This window comes from Akebia trifoliata, chromosome 14 (genome assembly GCF_017979445.1).
Source record: "Akebia trifoliata isolate Shusen 1 chromosome 14, ASM1797944v1, whole genome shotgun sequence".
NCBI lineage: Eukaryota > Viridiplantae > Streptophyta > Magnoliopsida > Ranunculales > Lardizabalaceae > Akebia > Akebia trifoliata.
The window spans coordinates 32946848-32966227 of NC_141388.1; the positions used below are offsets into that span (position 1 = coordinate 32946848).

General features: G+C 34.6%; 3 protein-coding genes across 10 annotated transcripts; all 3 read left to right on the forward strand.

The window, feature by feature from the left end:
* The first annotated feature begins 1117 nt into the window (after positions 1–1117).
* Positions 1118–19113, forward strand: LOC147386830 (putative disease resistance protein At4g27220). 7 transcript variants are annotated; one of them, XM_086422755.1, is made up of 7 exons: positions 1118–1884; positions 1983–5122; positions 5235–5312; positions 5384–5483; positions 5612–5652; positions 5804–5970; positions 6049–7484. In XM_086422755.1, the coding sequence occupies exons 2-4, from the start codon at positions 1997–1999 to the stop codon at positions 5417–5419; spliced, it is 3240 nt and encodes a 1079-aa protein (XP_086278881.1). In that variant the 5' UTR covers positions 1118–1884; positions 1983–1996; the 3' UTR covers positions 5420–5483; positions 5612–5652; positions 5804–5970; positions 6049–7484. The 7 variants fall into 7 exon arrangements, with proteins under 7 accessions (XP_086278881.1, XP_086278883.1, XP_086278886.1 ...); XM_086422757.1 differs by lacking the exon at positions 1118–1884 and adding an exon at positions 18328–19113 and having other exon boundaries at positions 1901–5122; positions 6049–6157; XM_086422760.1 differs by lacking the exon at positions 1118–1884 and adding an exon at positions 18405–19113 and having other exon boundaries at positions 1901–5122; positions 6113–6157.
* On the forward strand, positions 7628–12561 carry LOC147386831 (putative LRR receptor-like serine/threonine-protein kinase At1g07650). 2 transcript variants are annotated; one of them, XM_086424033.1, is made up of 8 exons: positions 7629–7968; positions 8592–8642; positions 9111–9176; positions 9298–9545; positions 10161–10540; positions 10628–10820; positions 11088–11180; positions 11393–12561. In XM_086424033.1, exons 5-7 carry the CDS (start codon positions 10307–10309, stop codon positions 11132–11134), a joined length of 474 nt encoding a protein of 157 aa, XP_086280159.1. In that variant the 5' UTR covers positions 7629–7968; positions 8592–8642; positions 9111–9176; positions 9298–9545; positions 10161–10306; the 3' UTR covers positions 11135–11180; positions 11393–12561. The 2 variants fall into 2 exon arrangements, 1 of the variants encoding a protein (XP_086280159.1); XR_015172220.1 differs by lacking the exon at positions 8592–8642 and having other exon boundaries at positions 7628–7968.
* LOC147386832 (ATPase 5, plasma membrane-type-like) lies at positions 12647–13518 on the forward strand. The gene is made up of 2 exons (XM_086423814.1): positions 12647–12950; positions 13239–13518. The coding sequence occupies exons 1-2, from the start codon at positions 12782–12784 to the stop codon at positions 13376–13378; spliced, it is 309 nt and encodes a 102-aa protein (XP_086279940.1). The 5' UTR covers positions 12647–12781; the 3' UTR covers positions 13379–13518.
* Positions 19114–19380: the final 267 nt, after the last annotated feature.

The following is a 19380-nucleotide window of genomic DNA, read 5'->3' on the forward strand; positions in this document are numbered from 1 at the left end:
ATCTTATATTTTTCTCTTATCTAAAGACATCTAGAGTTTTCTCTAGGAAGATTCTAGAAATTGGGCTATAAATAACTATTGGGCTTGGACAATAAATGTGGGCTTTTCCCAATTTGGGCTGGTGTTGAATTTTAACATGGCATCATGCCATTGGTTTAGCACAATTTTTTCCTTTTAACGGCAAATTTCAATTCTATAGAGAGTCAGAAAACATTCAGAATCCATTGAAATCCTCTTCACACATCTCAATGCGTGACTTACGATGGAAGGAAATTTTAAAAAGTTTCCCAAAGTTATGATCCAAATATACACGGTTGAGAAACGCTTTCCTTAATTACTTAAAAGTAAGATTTGAAATCTTAATAAGTTACTATTTTTTTTTTTTTTTTTTTAAAAAAGAGAGAGAGGTTAGCTGGACTTTCCTAGAAAGGGGAGATAATTCTAAAATTAGCCTCTTAGGCCAAAGATGAAAGTATGAAGGCTATATCATATAAAGATTTTGATCATTCCTTCCTAAGCCATCCAAAAATAATTCAGAAAAAATTTCTATTCTTCTATTTCTCCATCTCCTCTGCTCACGTCTTTCTTTTTATTATTCTCAACCTGATCAATAGTGTTGGCCCTTCTCTCCTTCAAGCACTTCTTCAACTCGATTTTCCAATAGAGGTTCCTTTCCTTTAGTCCAATTAGTATCTTGCATTTTATATTATTGCTTCAGATTTTTCTTTTTCATTTTTTTCATATTTCTCGTATTTTCTGATGGAAATAAAAAACAGATAATAATTTGTATTATTGCTTGATATATATAGATTTTTTGTCTTATATTGAGGTCCTAGAATCTTATGAAATCATGAATTCTTTTTAAATGTACGAATTTTTTTCTTTCTATTTCAGATTTGGTGTACCATTCTCTCCATTCTCAAACCAAACGTCCTATTTTTTCACAACACCCTATTTGCCGAATAAGTCTTATTTCTTTCTTTCTTTTTATTTTTAGAGAAATTCTATTGCCACACCAAATTTTGCTAACGCCACCCCAATTCATAGTAAATTTCCAACAAAAAGATAACATCTCTTGGAGTGGCCTTAATAAAAGTTAGTGTGGAAATATATGCTGTTTATTAAGCATGTTTCTTCAGTGTTTTAAAAAACAGACCGGATTGACAGTTTGATTGGGCCCGACTGGATTCTTTTTATTGATCAATCCAATTTATTCAAATCAAAATATAATAAAGAACTCTTGGATTTTATAAAAAATCTGCTTCAACTAGTAAAAGCACCTATGGTTTTAAAATAAAGAGTAATGATAAAATGACTCCTCCACATGGTATACTCAATCGACTCTCTTGATGTCACTTGAAAATTTTGACACTTTGTTCCGTCGAATTTTATGAAATTTGAAGGTCTTGGGGGTTGAATATAGCCTTTTTTTCTTGTTGTGGATAGGAGAGAATTTTCTCCATCTTCCATGTTAAGAGTTGCTATTAAGTGTCGTGTGCAAAAAAATTATCGTTCTGTTTATAAGGCCACAATTTACTATTATATATTTTTTTTTTTAAAGAAGATAAATTAATGCATTATATTATAAATCCAAAGGAAAGAATATAATAACACCTCTCGATTCAAAAGGAAAGAATATAATTTCCTTGGTGTAGATGATGAGGATAAAGTATTAGAATAAAAAGGAGTAAACTAAACTTAGAAAACTTCTATTCGGTTGATGTATGTAATTTAATTTATTAACACAAAAGGAAAGAAAAGATATCTGTCTCTAATTTTGTGTGTTATTCCTTTAACGTCCTCTCTTTCGTATAGACGTCTCTCTCTCTCTCTCTGTCTTTTCTTCAACAACGAGCAACAAGACTACAACACCCTTTCTGCCTAGTAAGCCTTCATCTTCTTATTCTTCTTCTTTCTTTCTGCATGTTTGTTTGTATACTAATATTTTCTTTGTTGTTCTGTTGTCTCAATAACTGAAAAAGAACACTCAGCCTTGATGGCTCATCGTTGTGCTGAAACTATTAATTGTTCTATTCTTTCTCACATAGGGTTCTTGATCTTATGCGAGAAAAATGTTGAAATCCTTAAAGAAAAATTGAGTTTTTTAACAAGTATGAGAGAGGGAGTAGAACATTTGGTCCAAATGGGCCGTAGGAATGGATATTTAACCAAACCACTAGCTCAATGGTGGCTAGATGAGGTGATCTCGGTTCAAGACGAGGCAAAGAAATTGATTGATAAAGCCGAAGAGATCACTAATAGTCGTTGGCGTTATTTGGCTCGTCATCATCTGGGTAAAGAAGCAATAGAGATGATCCAAGTCGTGGATCAATTTCTGTCTGAGGGTCAAAGCTTTAGTGACACCTGCGCTTCAGGGTCAAAGCCTCCTCCAAGCTTTGTATCCTCTGGACATTTTGTGGCTTTTTCATCTAGAGATTCAATTACCAAGGAAATCATTAATGCAATCATGGATGAGATGGTCAACACAATCGGGGTATATGGTATGGGAGGGACTGGCAAAACGACTTTGATGAAAGAGCTGGCAAATGTAGTTATGGAAAAGGATCATCAGCTCTTCGATCAGGTTGTAATGACCATCGTCTCCCAATGCCCAGACTTGTCTTGGGTTCAAGATGATTTTGCTACGAAACTGGGAATCCCGGATTTCAAACCAACCGACACCGCTTCAACAACAAATGTTAGAGCAAACCAGTTAAAGCTGAGGTTGGGCCAAAACCGGATCCTAGTAATCTTTGATGATGTATGGGAGAAGCTGAATTTGAAGGATGATTTCTTAATGGATTTTAAAGGTAACCAGAAGTCTCTAAAAGTAATATTCACAACAAGAAGATATGACCTTTGCACCGAAATGAAAACCCAAAAGATCATAAGAGTTGATGTTCTCTCGGAACAGGATTCACTGGATCTATTTCAACAACAGGTAGGTGATTTTGGGGACTCTCATGTTTTGAACAATTTGGCGAGGAGGGTTGTTAAGCAATGTGGAGGCTTGCCCCTAGCAATTTCCAGTCTTGGAAGGGCATTACGAGGCAGGCACCAATCTGTGTGGCAGTCAGCAGCTTATCAACTTGAACGTTCCATCTACTATGGCACTGACTCTCCTGTCTTCACTTCGATCATGTTCAGCTATGACCACTTGAAAAATGAGCAGCTCAAGCATTGCTTCTTATTCTGCTGTTTTTTCCCGGAAGATTGGGAGTTGACAGTGGCTCAGTTGTTGTTTTATATGATGGCTGAGGAGTCGATGCATCGAGATAATTTCATCTTGGAAGAAGAAACGGAGAAGTTGAAAGGACTGCTCGGCAATCTGGTAGATTCTTGCTTGCTGTTAGAACTTACGTCTGGAAATGATTTAATGCACGACGTTGTTCGTGATGTAGCCCTCCGCATTGCTTCAAATGTAACCCATGGGTTTTTTGTAAGAGCAGCTATGGGACTGACACAGTGGCCTGATAGAAATAGTTTAAGTGGATGCAAACGGATATCGTTAATGGTGAACCAAATCAGTAAGCTCCCCGATCAACCTGAATGCCCTCAGCTCTTGGCCTTGTCACTATACCATAATCCACCTCTGTCTATGATTCCCAACAGTTTTTTCGGAAGGATGACATCTCTTGTCGCTCTAAATCTAGGTAAGACTGGTATTTCCTCACTACCAACTTCAATCTCGGGCCTCGTCAATCTTCGCACCCTTTGTCTAGAGGGGAATCCTTTGCAGGATGTATCTATAGTTGGGGGATTGACGAAACTCGTATTGCTTGATCTAAGTGGGACTGAGATACGAATGTTGCCCGAAGGATTTGGGGAGTTAACCAATCTCAAATCACTAAACCTTTCGTACACCTTAGATCTTGAAAGCATCCCAAGGAACATATTTCCTAGATTGACCTTCCTAGAAGAGTTGAACATGTTTAAGAGTTTTGGAGGATGGGAGATGGAAGACGTACATGATGGAACCGAGGCTACACTATCTGAGTTGGCTTCGTTACAATACTTGATTAGTCTACAATTATTCATAGACGATGCTTGCTGTGTGTCCAATGACATTTTCTTTCGTGGAAATTTGCAGAATTTCAATATAAATGTTGGTAACATTGACATTTCTGATTGTTATGAAATGTGGATGCATGTGAATCTCACCGGCGCATTAGGGCCAATTTCAGATTGGGTCAGGGTTCTACTGAGGAGAGCATTATTTCTTGATTTATGTGATTGCACAGGCTTTGAGACTATTGAAGAACTTGATTGGGGAGGATTTAACAATTTGATAGAACTTTCTATTTTAAACTGTGTCGAAATGAAGTATCTTGTGCTTATGGTGGAAGGTTATATAACATTTGCTGCTTTGGAGAGGTTGTCTCTTCATGGAATGGAAAAGTTGGAATCCTTTTACAGTGGACCACTTTCAAGTGATTTTCTTAAAAAAGTGAAATGCCTAATTATAGGTAGGTGCCCAAAATTAGTCACTGCTTTATCAAGTGATTTGCTGAAAATTGTACTAAGTCTTGAAGAATTGTCCCTACGAAGTTGTGACAACTTGAATGAGGTTTTTAACTCAGAAGAGCTTGACGAAGAGGATTCTGCGATTCCAGCATTAAGTTGTCTCCAGTTAGACAATTTGGAGATGCTCTCAATTATATGGAAGGGGGTTGTCCCACGTGGAAGCTTTGAGGAGCTGAAAAAGGTAAACGTGTCCGATTGTCATGGATTGACATATCTTTTCTCAAAAACCATGGTAGAAAGACTTGAAAAATTAGAACATCTTTCGGTTTATTCTTGCTATGGGATGGTGGAAATAGTAAAATCAGAAGAAGGAGCGGTGGAAGAAACAATGGAAGAAGGAGAACAAGTTCTCCCTCAATTGAAGAAACTAGAACTAGATCGACTACCAAAGCTCTCTAGTTTTTATAGATCGAGCACACTTTCCGATTGGCCTTCATTGGAATATCTACATGTAGTTAAGTGTCCGAATTTGAAGAGGCTTCCTATAGGTCCGGAGAGCACTACCAACCTAAAAGTGTTTTTTGGAAGTGGAGATTGGTTTGAGGGGCTGGAATTGGAAGACCAAACCCTCAAGCCTCGCCTACAAACACTATACGAGGTATACTCCTTTGCTCCCCCCCCCCCCCCCCCCCCCTCTCTTCTTAAGTAGAGTACCAAATGCAACTACTTACGCGTTAATAATGCTGAAGATGGTGAACTTTCATATGCAGGTAGACTCTGATGTGAGTTCTGAACCCTCATCTTCAACATCGTCGGAGGAGTCCGTATCAAAACAAACACAATATGAGGTATACTCCTTTGCCCCCCTCTAAAGTTGAGTACCAAATGCTAATCCTTACACATTAAAGTGGGTGTGCAGGTGGCCTCTGAGGAGTCTGTATCAGAACAATCATAAATATGATCTCCACTTCGGTGCATGTAATGTAATGGAGTCAAGTTCTTCTTTTTTGTTTTGACTGGTAAAGAAAACATTGGAATCTTCACATGAATATTCTTTTAATAATCTTATTATATGTTTACAATGGAAAAAAGAAGACAGGTTTTTATATCATTATATTAATTCTATGTTTGTTGTTTAACTGTGTAGATTGAAACTAGTTTGTTCTGTTTCTTCCCTTTTTCTATGTGGTGGGTAAGCCCTTTGTTCTCTTTTGCAAATAAGAACTTGCATATTTTTATTTCTATTTTTTTGTTCTGTGACTAATCATTACCTTTGCTTTCCTTCTTTCTTTTTCTTATATGAAATATCCTAAAGTTTATGTGTTTGCAACTTCTGCAGGTCATCTTCAACTGCTCTTTTTTGCTTCTTTTTTTCTTTGTAGTAAAGAGCACCTCTTTGGTATCTAACAATAGGGCTGTTAGTATCTGTTAAAAAAAAAAAAGTTAATCTCAAGTAGACTGGATGAGTTTTGAAAGTAGGAGTGACATGATGCGCCTTACATCCAAGTGAGTATATTCTATCTTAATGAATATGTATACATATATTATAATTCAGCTTGCTTATTGTGCTCTTATGATTGTTAGGTCTTCTTTCTACGACACTTGGCAATGAAGCTTTCTCAATTTTGTTTGTTTGTTTTGGAATTAGTTCTTGAGCTAAAGATCTGGACTATTGATCAGATGAAAGCAAACTGTAAGTTATTTTCTGTTGTTTTGTCTCCACCAAACTATAGCACCCAAACTTATCATACTGATGATATTATATCAGATTTTTTATGTTTTTCTTTATTATGATCATCTCAGTTCTCAATTGATAAGCATTATTCCATGTTGGTTCTAAGCTTCAGCTAGTTCGAGCTATAAGTAGTTGTAATCTTGGGAATCATGCATATGAAATATAAATAAAATATAATAGATTTTCATTCTTATTAGAGAGTGGGTGTGTTTAGTTATTTGGTACTTAATTGTATTGTATTGTACTGTGGTTGAGAAATACCATTAGAAAGATGACTGCTGAATATTTTGAATTTTTGTTGTTGTTCCACAATCCGATTAATCGATTAGGTTGAGTTATAAGGAAAGTAGATAGTGCTAACTGGGCCTTTAAATCCTAGTGCAAGCTCGATTATTAACCAATTAGTGATTCGTCATGTTAAAATAGCCCTGCTAGTAACATTTTACCTAGAAAAGTTGAACAACAATTACTCTACTAGACGTGTCATTTGCTTTTAATATCTAACATTCAATTTATACTTTGATCTTCTTATTTTTAGTTATTATGTATTGTAGACAGAAAATGTTTTTAAAATATTAATGTCACTATGTGAAAAAATGCACATTTTGACTGCACAAAGCTATCAAATTTTAGGGAATTTGACTGCCCATGGTGTCTAAAAAGAGGATTTTAGATTGTTTTGATTTTCAAAGGGGATCGCATAAGAGTTTGCTTTTAATTTTTAGGCTTTTATCGCTAACCTTTAAAGAAGTGAACCAATAAAGAGACAAAAAAAATTTCATGTTATGCAAGGGGCAGAGGCCTCGCTTTTTGTCATCTAGGACCCTGCCTTTTGGCACCTTTGTATTTCAACACCTAATAGAGCACCTAGAAAATGAGATGATTTGGCCTCAAATCACACCACTGATTTCCTAGATGAGCACTTTTGGTAACACTGCTTTCATGGAAATTTATATGTATGAGAGCCAATTAGAGCAAAAGAGAAGTGGTTTGTTAGCTATAAAGAAATAAAAGTACATTATATATTATATATAAAACAAATAGTAATCCTCAATTCCTTCTAGTCATAAACCACAATTTTAGAGGAGATGACCACAGCAATCAAGAAAGTTTCACAATAAATAGTGTATGTCTCAAGCAAAACAGAAGGGATGGGAAAATTTTAAATCCCAATGAGGTATATATATAGGTCATTTTACATCCATTGACACTTATCTTAACAATCTTATTCTAACCAAGATTGGGAATCAAAGAAAGCATCTTCCTTGAAGGATTTACTGAAGTGAAATAGCACTACAAGAAAATAGTGAATCTGGAACCAAATTATAAAACGGATTTTATCCGTTTCAAATTAAAAACGGGTTTAAACCGTTTTACCTATTAAAGCCGTTTTAATCGTGTTTTAAATGTCGCATTTTCCGTCTCAACGAGCCACTCTCTCTGTCTCTCTCTCTCACTCTCTCTCTCACGGTCGATCCCTCAACCACTCAATCTCATCTCTCTCTCTCAGTCGCTCCTTCGATCGACCTCTCAGTCACTCTCTCAGTTGATCCCTCAACCACTCGATCTCATCTCAATGTTAAAAGCCGTTTTAATAGATGAACATCGAAAGAGAAACATTCTTTGGATCCTCATTCTAACAGGAACGAAGAAGATGGCTGAACCGTAAGAGCCTGAGCAGTCTCCCTTCTTCATCTTCCATCTTCGATCGTCACATTCGGGCTCTCATTTTCACAGAAACGAAAAATGGAAGAACCATAAGAGCTCGAGTAGGTTTGATCTTCCATTTTGACATTCCATCTTCAATCTTCACACAACCCTAACTCGATCTTTTTGATTTCATTCTTCACAAAATCCTAAATCTAATTTCGGATTTGTCTCTCAAATCCTAAATCGATCTTGACAAAACCCTAAATCTTATTTCGGATCTGTCTCTTAAGCACAAAATTGATCTTGTTGATTTCTCTGTTTTCATTGAGATTTCAAGTTCAACATTGAAATTTTCAGAGAAGACTTCAATTTTTCTGTTGGTGTGTAACACTAATCTCTATTAGTTTAAACACCTTCTCTCGTTACAGACCAAGTTATTCACATTATATCTTTGTTTTTTATCTTTAAGAGATAACCAAACAATAGTATAGCAACAGGACTTGAAAATGATGGGTTACATTCATTTCTTTGATAAATTTCTATTATGAGCAATAGTATAGCAACATATTGCTTTGGTAGTTATGACGATAGTATAGTAGGATGGTTTTTGATTTTGTATCCCAATGTAACTTTTGCAAGTCAAAAGCCTGGACCTGGCAGGTACTTAAAAAGTTCCTATTTTCTTGAATATATATGCATAAAAATTCTTGATTTTCTATAATATGTTTCCTTCTGTGTGCAGCAACAGTTTAGAAATTTCCATGTGATGCTAGTTCAAGCTATGATGCAATAGGTTTGGTTCCCTATTTTTCCATGAGCAAATTCCCATGTAATGTGTAGTAGATTATCCACTGGTTTAAATTGCTTCCCTGTTTCTCCATGAGCAATTTCCCATGTAATGTGCAGTTTTCAATTGGGTGGAAACAACACTTGTGATCTTACATTTGTTACGATTCTACAAATTGATCATTCTGAACTAAAATCATGCTTTTAAGTGTCAAAATCACATTATATAAAATAGCCTGACCCCCAAGAGTTACATATAAGTATATATAAAAAAATAAAGGGACGGTGCCCATGATGTGCAGTGTACGTGTGGGATGAACCAAATTCTTATTGAATTTTTTACTTTTATTATTAATTATAAGGAATGCATGCATGTTTTTCAGTACACACCATTGAATGCTACACTGCTCTTCAAATTACTTAATCTTAGCTGAGTCAAGAAGATGACTTTTTGTATTACAATGTTGGCATACAGTGATCTTTCCTACAACAACTTCTCAGTAGGAAACTCGGGGGCAGTTGGTTGTCAACAGCGGAATGTGTAAGAATACTCCTTTAAATTCTGGCTTCTTTATAGTTTCTATCTTCATATGGTTAATTATCTTCTTTCTAATTCGATACTTTTTTGTTTTTTATTTTTTACTTTGGATTATTTTCTTTAGAAACTTATTTGGAAGTTCTTCTTTGGGGAATAACTCGTAAGTCACTAATACATCTTTTTATTGTGACATTGCATCATAATAAATTTCTTAGATTATCAAAGCTGTTTATGAAAATCATCTTCAGTTCATTTCTTTGTTATATATAAGCATGCGCAATCTAATCTCGTAATGCTGACATGCTTTGGACCTTTTATATTGATCAAGAAGTGGAGTGGTTCCATGTTTGAGGAGCTTTCGTTGTCCATGAAGTAAGGCTGTGTTTTTTTTTTTTTTTTTTTTTTTTTTTTTGGGGATTCACATTTGTTTGGAGATTAGTTTCTATTTTTCCTTCAGTTATATTATAAATGTCATCTGTTTATATTATTAACGTGTAGTGGTTCCTGTATTTTCTCTCCTATCAAAAAAGCAAATTAGCTTCTCTTGATAATAAAAAAAATTCCTTAAATTTTTTCAAAACTTGTAGCTTTTAATCCACAAGTCAGCTTGTAGTAAAAGTGAATACGTTCGAGGGCTCGCATTAAGATCTTCTAATCATATTCATTATTAAAACTATTTCTATGTAGCCATAATATATATATATATATTGTTTCAATTTAGAATTCTAAAATGCTTTTTGAGAACTTCAAAGCTAGTAACGTAGTTATTTTAAGTTACCCACTAAGTATTTCTTCCTTTTCTAACCAACACCTATTAAGCATCTCGCTCAATTGATTGACAATTTATTCGTTAAAAACACCTTAAGCACATTTTCCTCCCAGTTCCTAAATAGAAAAGAAATTAAAACTGAAAGAAAGGGAAAAATCTAACTTTGTAATAAGGCTTATAACCACTGAGCATTAATCTATAAGTACTTTTGGTTCCAGACTGGTATTCGTTACATATAAACTGCGGTGGAAGAGAAGTTACTATCAATGGAAATACTACATACCATGACGATATAGACTCAGCTGGTGCTTCAAAGTTTATCCAAAGTAGATATAACTAGGCATTAAGTACCACGGGAAACTTCATGGACAATGATAATGATGTGGACCCCTACACAACAACGAATATATTCAGACTCACGATGAACAACTACCAATTATACACGACAGCACGCATTTCTCCCATCTCTCTCACATATTATGGATTCTGTCTACTAAAGGGAAACTATACCGTGAATCTTCACTTTGCGGAGATAATGTTTACAAATGATACAACATATAGTAGCCTTGGAAGATGTATATTTGACATTTACATTCAGGTATGCTAAAACAGAACTACGAATATATGCTTTTATTATTAGCATATAAATTAAATGTCAGAGTTAACTAGATTAATTTTATTGCAGGGAAATTTAGTACTGAAGGATTTCAATATTGAGGATGAAGCGGGCGGTGCTAATAAGGTAGTCATAAAAACATTTAAAGCGGTTGTGACGAGTACTTTAGAGATTTGCTTATATTGGACTGGGAAGGGAACAACTGGGATCCCTGTTAAAGGAACCTATGGTCCTCTTATATCAGCAATTTCTGTGAACCCTGGTGAGTTATCCCGAATACACGTAGTATACCTCAAATTTTCCTTTATTTTACTGTACAATACTGGTTATCCTTCTTTTGGCATATGTCTAGATACTAAGTGGTACTACTAGTTGTATTTGGATAACCCCTCTAAAGTTTTACTACTACTAGTAATGTTTCTTCTCACTACAAGGTTCTTTATCAACAAAGTACTTTTACTTTTTTAGTTATATTGTTTAACTAATAACTGACTATGTTTTTGTGTCAACTAACCCCTTTTTAATTCAGCCATTGTAAAATTAATATTTTACACTGCCGGTCCCAAGCCAGGATAAAAGAGGAGGGAAAAGGATGATCCAAAGAGTATTAAAGTGCTAACAGGTATTGCTTTTCTTCATCTTTTTTCTCATTCTCACATACAAAAGTATTAATAGTGAGGTTAGTAATGAGAGTTTCTTATAATAAAAAAATAAAAAATGAAAACAGTATGAGTGGTTTAACACTTTCAATTGAATTGGTATGAGTGAATTATATGTTGTGGAATTCATCTTCAAATGAAATATTTCTGAAATCAGTAGTACTTTCAATTACAGAACTCGAGGGAGTTGAAGAATTGGGATATATAAGCACGTCCGTTTCAATTTGATTGGTGTGAGTGATCAGTATTTTACAGAATTCATCTTGGAGCCCCCCAGCCATTGCGATCTGTAATTCAGAACTGTTGATCTTCCTAGGATCAGTAGTGGATACAATAACAGACTCCATCAATTGTTGGATCTCATCGACAGCACTTAAGCATCGATCTCCTTCTTGTTGATCGCTATCAAATATTGTACATTCTCTTGCTTCTACCAATGCTACGGAATCCTGTTTTAAGATGAGCTTCTCTGCTGCTTCGAATTCTATTGCTGCGTTCTTCTCCAACGATTCCATCTTGGGATCGAAAAACATTTATTAGATCGGTAAAGCAAAAAATTTAATGTAAAGGTAGAATTTGTTGATGTTGTTTTTGTGAGAGTGATTACTACTGGTTAAACTTGGACTACAAACAACAATTATTATTATTATTATTTAATTTTTTATTATTAGAAATTATGATCTAGCTAGTAAGTTGTGGTTTTGTTTCAATCTTATTTCTTGAAGCATTTTGAAGATCTCTTTGTGAGTGGCGGATCTTTTTTGTTTTTTGGTTAGTACCTGTAGGCTGTAGCACATAGTAGAGATGTCCATTTTGTTTTCAAACTGATGACATGCTCCCTTGACCTAGGTCTTCTCTGAGAGAATAATTTAAATGAGTTATATAACCTCATCTTTTTATAAGCCATGATTTACTAACATGTCACTGTTAGATTCTCCTGCCTCAAGCCCAACTGCCAGCAACACCAACTTCAAGGGGTTCACTTACGTGAGGCCTGCTACTTTTTTTCTTCAGAGGAATGACTGAATTACCTCCTATTTTCTCTCTTTAAATTTAATTAGGCGCGCTGATGTGAGTTGGTGGTGGTTCTCACCAGTGAATCTATATATGCTAACAGTGGTTATGAATGACAATCATCCTATTTTGTGTTTCCATTTTCACGTTGTGGTGTTGACAATGGCATTATTTATCCTCCCCTAATATCAACAATCTTCAGATGCCTTACCATTTGATTGCTCTGGCCAAACTCTTAATCTATTTGTGGTTTAGAATTTGATGCCATGTAACAAAAGGCCTGTCGAGAAACAAAATCCAATGGTCATTTGATGTCTGTATGTTGCAGGTACTGGATACCAATTGTTAATAGTAGAAATATGCAGAGGTATCTTAGCCATTAACAAAACAAATTGTATCTTGGTACCAGGAGACATTATCAGCATGTGAAATCCATACAGCACAGGAAGTACAAAGAGGGAATTGATAACTTCTTGGTGCTTCTTATTGGAGGGATTCCAATTGCTATGCCAACTGTGTTGTCTGTTACTATGGCTATTGGGTCTCATAGATGTCTGAACAAGGTGCCATCACTAAGCTTATGACTGCCATTGAAGAAATGGCTGGGATGGATGTGCTTTGCAGTGACAAGACTGGGACTTTGACCCTCAACAAGCTTACTGTGGACAAATCCATGATCGAGGCCATTGTTATAGCCACTGGAGTCCACACATTCTTCGGTAAGGTTGCATAGGTTTTGACTATTTATGAACTTTGTTTTAGTTTGTATTTTCAATCCACATCACATCATTAGTTGTGGCTATCACTATATTTCAGTTTTGGTGAACATTAATGTGGGTACATAGCACAATATTGACATGAATCATCACCACCTCTATCCCAACTATATTGACATGAATCACATTCCTCCATCAATAATTTTTTGTAAAACAATAGCTATTTATTGTGTTCCATAGATAGTGAAATAATTGATTAGACAGCTATCTGCATCATTTTTGGTTGATCAGGAGCACTTGTTTCAAACACTCTTTTGAAGGTACGGAAGCTCATCGTGAGAGTATGCAATGTGGTGACACGAAAGAATTCTTTTATTGGTAGTTGCGGACATTGTGGGGATCTTAAAGAAGATAGGGAGGGATGGGAGTGATGGCATTGCTTCCTTGTAAGCACTTGTGCTTGTGTAATGATTGTGAATGGTTTATCGATGATTTGTAATTTTGGATTTGTAAATTATGATTCATTGCAACACTTTTTGTGTATAAATTAATGTGATAGAGAACCTCGATGTTCTCTATTTGGATCTATTTTAACCGTGGGTAACAGGCAAGTAGCAAAAAAAAATAATAATAATAATAATTTATAACAATTTAAGATATCGGTTTATGACCGATGTCTAAAGTCTCAGATGTAGGACATCAATTCTATAAAATCCGATGTCTCAAATCTTTTTGGGTTATTGTGTGTTGTTATATAAAGACGCAGATTAGGAAGGGTTTTAAGCCGTTCCAAATTCTGATATCTGGAACGGTTTCGAACCGTTCCAAATCATGAAATATAGAACGGCTTTCAGCCGTTTAACCTCATTAACGACGCCTCGATTAAAGACGGTCTGCAAGCCGTTTCATAGTAGCTTAGGAACGGTAATAAACCGTTCCTAATTGCCATATTTGTTGTAGTGTAGAGGTTGATATAAGGTGATCCTTCACACTTATCCCCAATAACATTTCACATCATCTACAACTTTCATCTTTGGGTTGGTCCCTTCATTCCAGTTGAGTGCTGTAAATGCTGTAATGTGGTCCCCCATGGTTTGCAATTGTGTACAAGGTACAAAACCACTCTGAGAGTTAACCTTATAAGTATAATTCTACTTATAAAGCTGTACATTCCTGCTGTAAGTAATAAAGAATTATGGTCATGATTTTTTTTTTTTTTTTTTGATGGATGAGAAAGAAAGAAACAAAGCAGGCCGGTTGAGATGACCCACCCCAAACAGAACAAAAATGAAAAAAGACAAGAAAAGATAACAACTAAGTACAATTGATATCCCAATGGACCAAAAAATCCTCAAAAGAATATCTTTTCGAAATGTTTGAAAATACTCAAATGATTTCTGAATAATAATTTATACTTATGAAAATAAAAAAAATCATGGAAACTTCATTTTGGCTGTTTCAAAAGAAGTTTAGTCTGTGTTTATTAGTTTTGTAACCATACAGTGGTTGGTTTTCTTAATGTTCACACTAGTTAGAAATGTACACAGTTCGTTGCACAGTTTAATTTTCTAAAATCAGTAAGTCTAACTTAATAGATTATTAGAATCAAGGACTTCTCTGGTTGCATGCTTCACATTTTCTATTGTTCTCTGTTTTCTTGAATTTCACAGCCTTTAATCCAATCCAACTCCATAACCCATAGGATACAGTCACTTGTTTTCGTCCATCAAAGGGTTTTAAAAATCAAATCAAAAAATAATTAACTAGACTGAACTAAACAATAAATATTAATCAAGAAGCAAACACAGAAAAGAACTTTAAGGGATGCCTCCTTGTAACATCAAGAGGAAGATGTAACAACTTAAGCAATGATACCCAAACTTTGTAGACCTCAGTTTTATTTTTTGATAAAGTGGGATATCAACAAGACCTGGATAAGATGTAAATGGTAAATCAAGGCAGTCCACTGTCTTAAAAAGCCCAAAATCTGTCCCTCAAGTGGAGTGGTCTTTGTTTTGAACAGTGGATAGAACAATGTGCCATTGATTATCAACTTAGCAAGGATACTGCAAAATGTAGATATAACTGTAATCTCTACAATATTCAAGATTCTAGAACATTTATTTTATACTTGCCCCATGATACCAAAGGCTTAATGTGAATCATTGGTTTTTTAAAGCGTCCAAGGTCAAATAAAGTAGACTTCACCCCAATCCCAACACATTTAATGGTCGAGAATTGAGGCCTAATAAGCCTATAAAGCCAAACTAAAGGTCCAGTTTTTCTAAAACCTAGAGGATAAGCCTAAGAACCCATACAATACTGCCCATAGACTGAGTGGCTGATGAAAAGAGACAAAGCACTTCGAGAAAAATGCCGAAGTCCTACCATTCTAGAATGTGAAATCAGTTCAAAACCTTAAACATGATGATGATGATGATAATTGTATCATATTTTTTATGTTTTTTCTTTATTATGATCATCTCAGTTCTCATTTGATAAGCATTAGTTCTTGTTGGTTCTAAAGTTCAGCTAGTAGTTGCAAATTGTAATCTTAGGAATCATGCATATGAGATATAAGTACAGTATAATAGATTAATTCTAGAGAGTGAATGTGTTTGGTTATTTGGTACTGATTTGTACTGTACTGTGGAGTCCTATTAAATACCATTAGACGATAACTGCTGGATATTTTCATTTTTTTTGTTCCACAATCCGATTAATGGATTAGGTTGAGTCATGAGGAAAGTAACTGCGAATTGGCCTCTACATCCTTGCGCAAGCTCGACGACCTCACCTACAACTATTCAGACCAATTTATGAGATGACCTTATTTCGAACACTATTTTTGTATAATAATTTATAATTAAATTATATTAATAATTATCTGGTCAGGCTACCCAATGGGCCTAGGTCCCAAAACTCAATAGAGTTTTCAGTCTTCATGTCCCATGATGTGAGTGGGAAGACAAATAGTGACTATTGTCATAATGTTAAAATAAGCCAACAAAATTGAACATTTCAACAAGAAAAGTAAAGCCCTTTCCCCTGGATCATAAAAGAAAAAAGATTCTGAGCACATCTGGTCAAATTCTATCTTGTCTTTACCATGAGTCATTTTCCATGGCTAACAAACATTGTCATTTTTTTGCCCATATCCGCAGATTCTTCCATTGTGTTTCTCCCTCATAGAGGAAAGAACTAAGGTGGTATACTATATTTTTACCCCAACAAAAATAACTCAAATAGATATGTCATTTGCTTTTCAATATTGGATATTCAATTTATACCTTGTCTTCTCATTTGTAGTTCTTATGTATTGTATGCAGAAAATGTTTTGAAAACATTATATCATTAAGTGAAAAACAACACAATTTCATGGCACAAAACTATCGAATTTTAGGAAATTTGATGTTTAATGGCGTCAAAAAATCCAGTCGACAATTAAATAGTTGGAAAACAAATTTGATGGCCCCAAAATGAGCTGTGAAAAATAGCCGCAGAAAATTACTTGTCAAAATTCAACATCCTTTCGCCATCGAAAACTAAAAATCTCATGAATGGTTTCCCACTGTAATTCTACTATTGTTTTTAGGACACTTAATATGGACATCTTAGATATCTTCAATGTGCAAATACAACATAAATTTTTTTGATAGGTCATATACAATACTAAATGTATGTGAATTTGAGTAAGAGAGATTTTTTCTTTGTAAAGATCTTCATTGAATACATATTCTGGTGTCTACTTGAACACTTCACTAATCAACTTAGCCACGAGATTTTGTCTTTTTGGTAGACAAAGAAGACATTTCCATAATTGCCTAGACGATGGGGACGGTCGTCTTGCCTAGGCGCCTTTTTTTTTCCTTAAATTATTTTATACCTGGTAGCTTTATATTTTATTATAATTTTACATAATGTTATTGAAAAAAAAAAAACATCATTTTTGGCATGCTTTTATGAGTATGGATTCATCTATTGTATAGGTTTTAGTCTTTTAGCTAGACACTTTTTTGTACCTCAACTCCTGAAAATTAAATGGTAAAGATTAAAATTGTCAAAATCATGATTTTTTTTATCAGTATAACTTTTTTTTTAACTTTTAGGATGTTCTGATTTTCAAAAGGAATTGAATAAGTGTTTGTTTTTAGTTTTTAGGCTTATATGGCTAACCTCAGATAGAAGAAGGGAGCCAATGAAGAGAAAAAAAATATCATGTTATGTGGGGGGGCAGAGAGCTTGCCTTTAGTCGCCTAGGCCCTTACCTTTTTCACACCTTAGTTAGACCATACAAAGGTTAATGCTAATTTATTTCACTCTAGTTTTTGGTCATTAGCTAAGTGGGAACAAATTTCCTCACATCTTATCACTTAGCCAAGTGGCACTTCTTAATCCATAGGATACTTCCACCAGCAATCAATTCAGACCCATACACCTCAACGTAACCGCCAAAAGCCCATCAAACTCTTAAATTCAATCCCTATAAGAAAACCCCTATAGAAAAATTCCTTTTTCCTCATTTGAATTCCCGATCCAAAGAAGGAATTAGATATTCAAATCCAATGACTTTGAAGGAAAAAAATAAAAATAAAATCAAACATATAAATAATTAACTAGGGTGAACTAAACGATAAATATTAATCAAGAAGCAAACATAGAAAAGAACTTTAAGGGATACCCACGCTTTGTAGACCTCAGTTCCATCTTTTTGACAATGTAATTGAATATCAACAAGGCCTGGATAAGATGTAAATAGTAAATCAAGGCAATCCACTGTCTTAAAAGCCAAAAGTCTCTTCAGCATAAAGGAAACTAGATATTATAGTGATGCATCTGAAAAACGTTGGATAATAGTCCAGATGGATAATTAGTTTGGATTTCATCCATGTGTAGATGCTATCAACTCAGAAGCCATGGGCCATTTTAACAAAATCACCCTTACACTACAAAGAATATGCACAGAAAATAAAAATAAAGAATAAAGTTATATGACCTGGAAATATAGCTTTTGAGATTAATTTGTCCTGGCCTCAACTTAACCGCTCAAAAGCCCATAAAACTCTCAAATTCAATTTCTCTATACCCACCCTTATTCTTCATTATACCATAAAATTAATTCTATTTTGTTTTCGATTTGTGTAGTTTGAGAATAATTTGTCTCATTTCTTCATAGGAAGCCTCTTTCCTCTCTTTTTGTATGTGGTGGGTAAAGTCTTTGTTAGGTTCAGTATATTTCTTTGGCCTTTGTTACATGTTCTTTTGTTTTTTTTGCAAATAAGCACTTGCATCTGTTTTTTTCTCTCTTCTTTAATGCTTTCCCTCCTCCTTTCTCTTATATGAAAATTTTCAAAGGTTTATGTGTTTGCAACTTCTGCAGGTCATATTCAACTTGGTCGATAGTTGCTTCTTCGATGTTTTTTTTTTTTTTTAATTTTTATTTTAAGCTTCTTGTAGTAGTAAAGAGCGCCTCTTTGGTATATGACAAGAAAGAGCTGCTAGTTTCTGTTAAGGATGAGACTGGATGAGTTCTGTAAGTAGGAGTGACGTGTGATATAACGTCTTACATCCAAGTGGGTACATTTCTCTCTAAATGGATATATACATATATTATAACTCAGCTTGCTTATTGTGTTCTTATGATTGTTAGGTCTTCTTTCTACGGCAGTTGGCGATGAAGCTTTCTTAGTTTTTTTGGAATTAGTTCTTGAGCTAAAGATCTGAACCATTTTCAAGATGAAAACCATAGTGCAAGTTCTTTCCTGTTTGTTTTTGTCTCCACCAAACACAAGTATTCAAATTTATTTGATTGATGATGTTGGTACTATATTTTTGATGATTTTCTTTAATATGATCAACTCGTTTTTCAATTTGATAAACATTAGCCCATGTTGGTTTTAAGGTTCAGCTAGTTCAAGTTTTTCGTTGTTGTTGTTGTTGCTGATATATTGATACAGCTAGTTCAAGTTATGTAGTTGTAATCTCTGGAATCATGCATTCCAGAGATAATATTTTCATTCATAGATATATAGTGAATCATGCATTCGAGAGAGAATATTTTCTTTCATTCATAGATATATAGTGAATGCGTCTGGTTAGTCGGAACTGAATTGTGTTATACTATGATTGAGAAATGTCGTAATTGGGCCTCTAAATTAATCCTAATAGTGGATTGGGTTGAGTCATAATGAAAGTAGCTTAGTGCTAATTGGGCCTCAAAATCCTAGCCAAGCGGCCTGACCACCTCACATAAAAGTATATGTTCATATGTTCAGACCTATATGAGCTGAACCTTATTTTCATATTTAATATAATTTAAAAAAAAAAACCCTTAATTCTTTTCATCAAAATCTCTGATGGTCAACCCTTGGTTTTTCATATTCAAAATCACACCTCTTCAACTTTAATATTCTGTCTAATCTCATGGGGGCAG

Excerpts from the sequence above, each read along its gene's own strand:
- LOC147386830 (XM_086422755.1), top strand. The coding sequence starts at position 1,997 with ATGGCTCATCGTTGTGCTGAAACTATTAATTGTTCTATTCTTTCTCAC. Across the intron at positions 5,123-5,234 it reads GCCTACAAACACTATACGAG|GTAGACTCTGATGTGAGTTC; the intron begins GTATACTCCTTT and ends TTTCATATGCAG. Across the intron at positions 5,313-5,383 it reads CAAAACAAACACAATATGAG|GTGGCCTCTGAGGAGTCTGT; the intron begins GTATACTCCTTT and ends GTGGGTGTGCAG.
- LOC147386831 (XM_086424033.1), top strand. The coding sequence starts at position 10,307 with ATGGACAATGATAATGATGTGGACCCCTACACAACAACGAATATATTC. Across the intron at positions 10,541-10,627 it reads TATTTGACATTTACATTCAG|GGAAATTTAGTACTGAAGGA; the intron begins GTATGCTAAAAC and ends ATTTTATTGCAG. Across the intron at positions 10,821-11,087 it reads AGCAATTTCTGTGAACCCTG|CCATTGTAAAATTAATATTT; the intron begins GTGAGTTATCCC and ends TTTTTAATTCAG.
- LOC147386832 (XM_086423814.1), top strand. The coding sequence starts at position 12,782 with ATGTCTGAACAAGGTGCCATCACTAAGCTTATGACTGCCATTGAAGAA. Across the intron at positions 12,951-13,238 it reads TGGAGTCCACACATTCTTCG|GAGCACTTGTTTCAAACACT; the intron begins GTAAGGTTGCAT and ends TTGGTTGATCAG.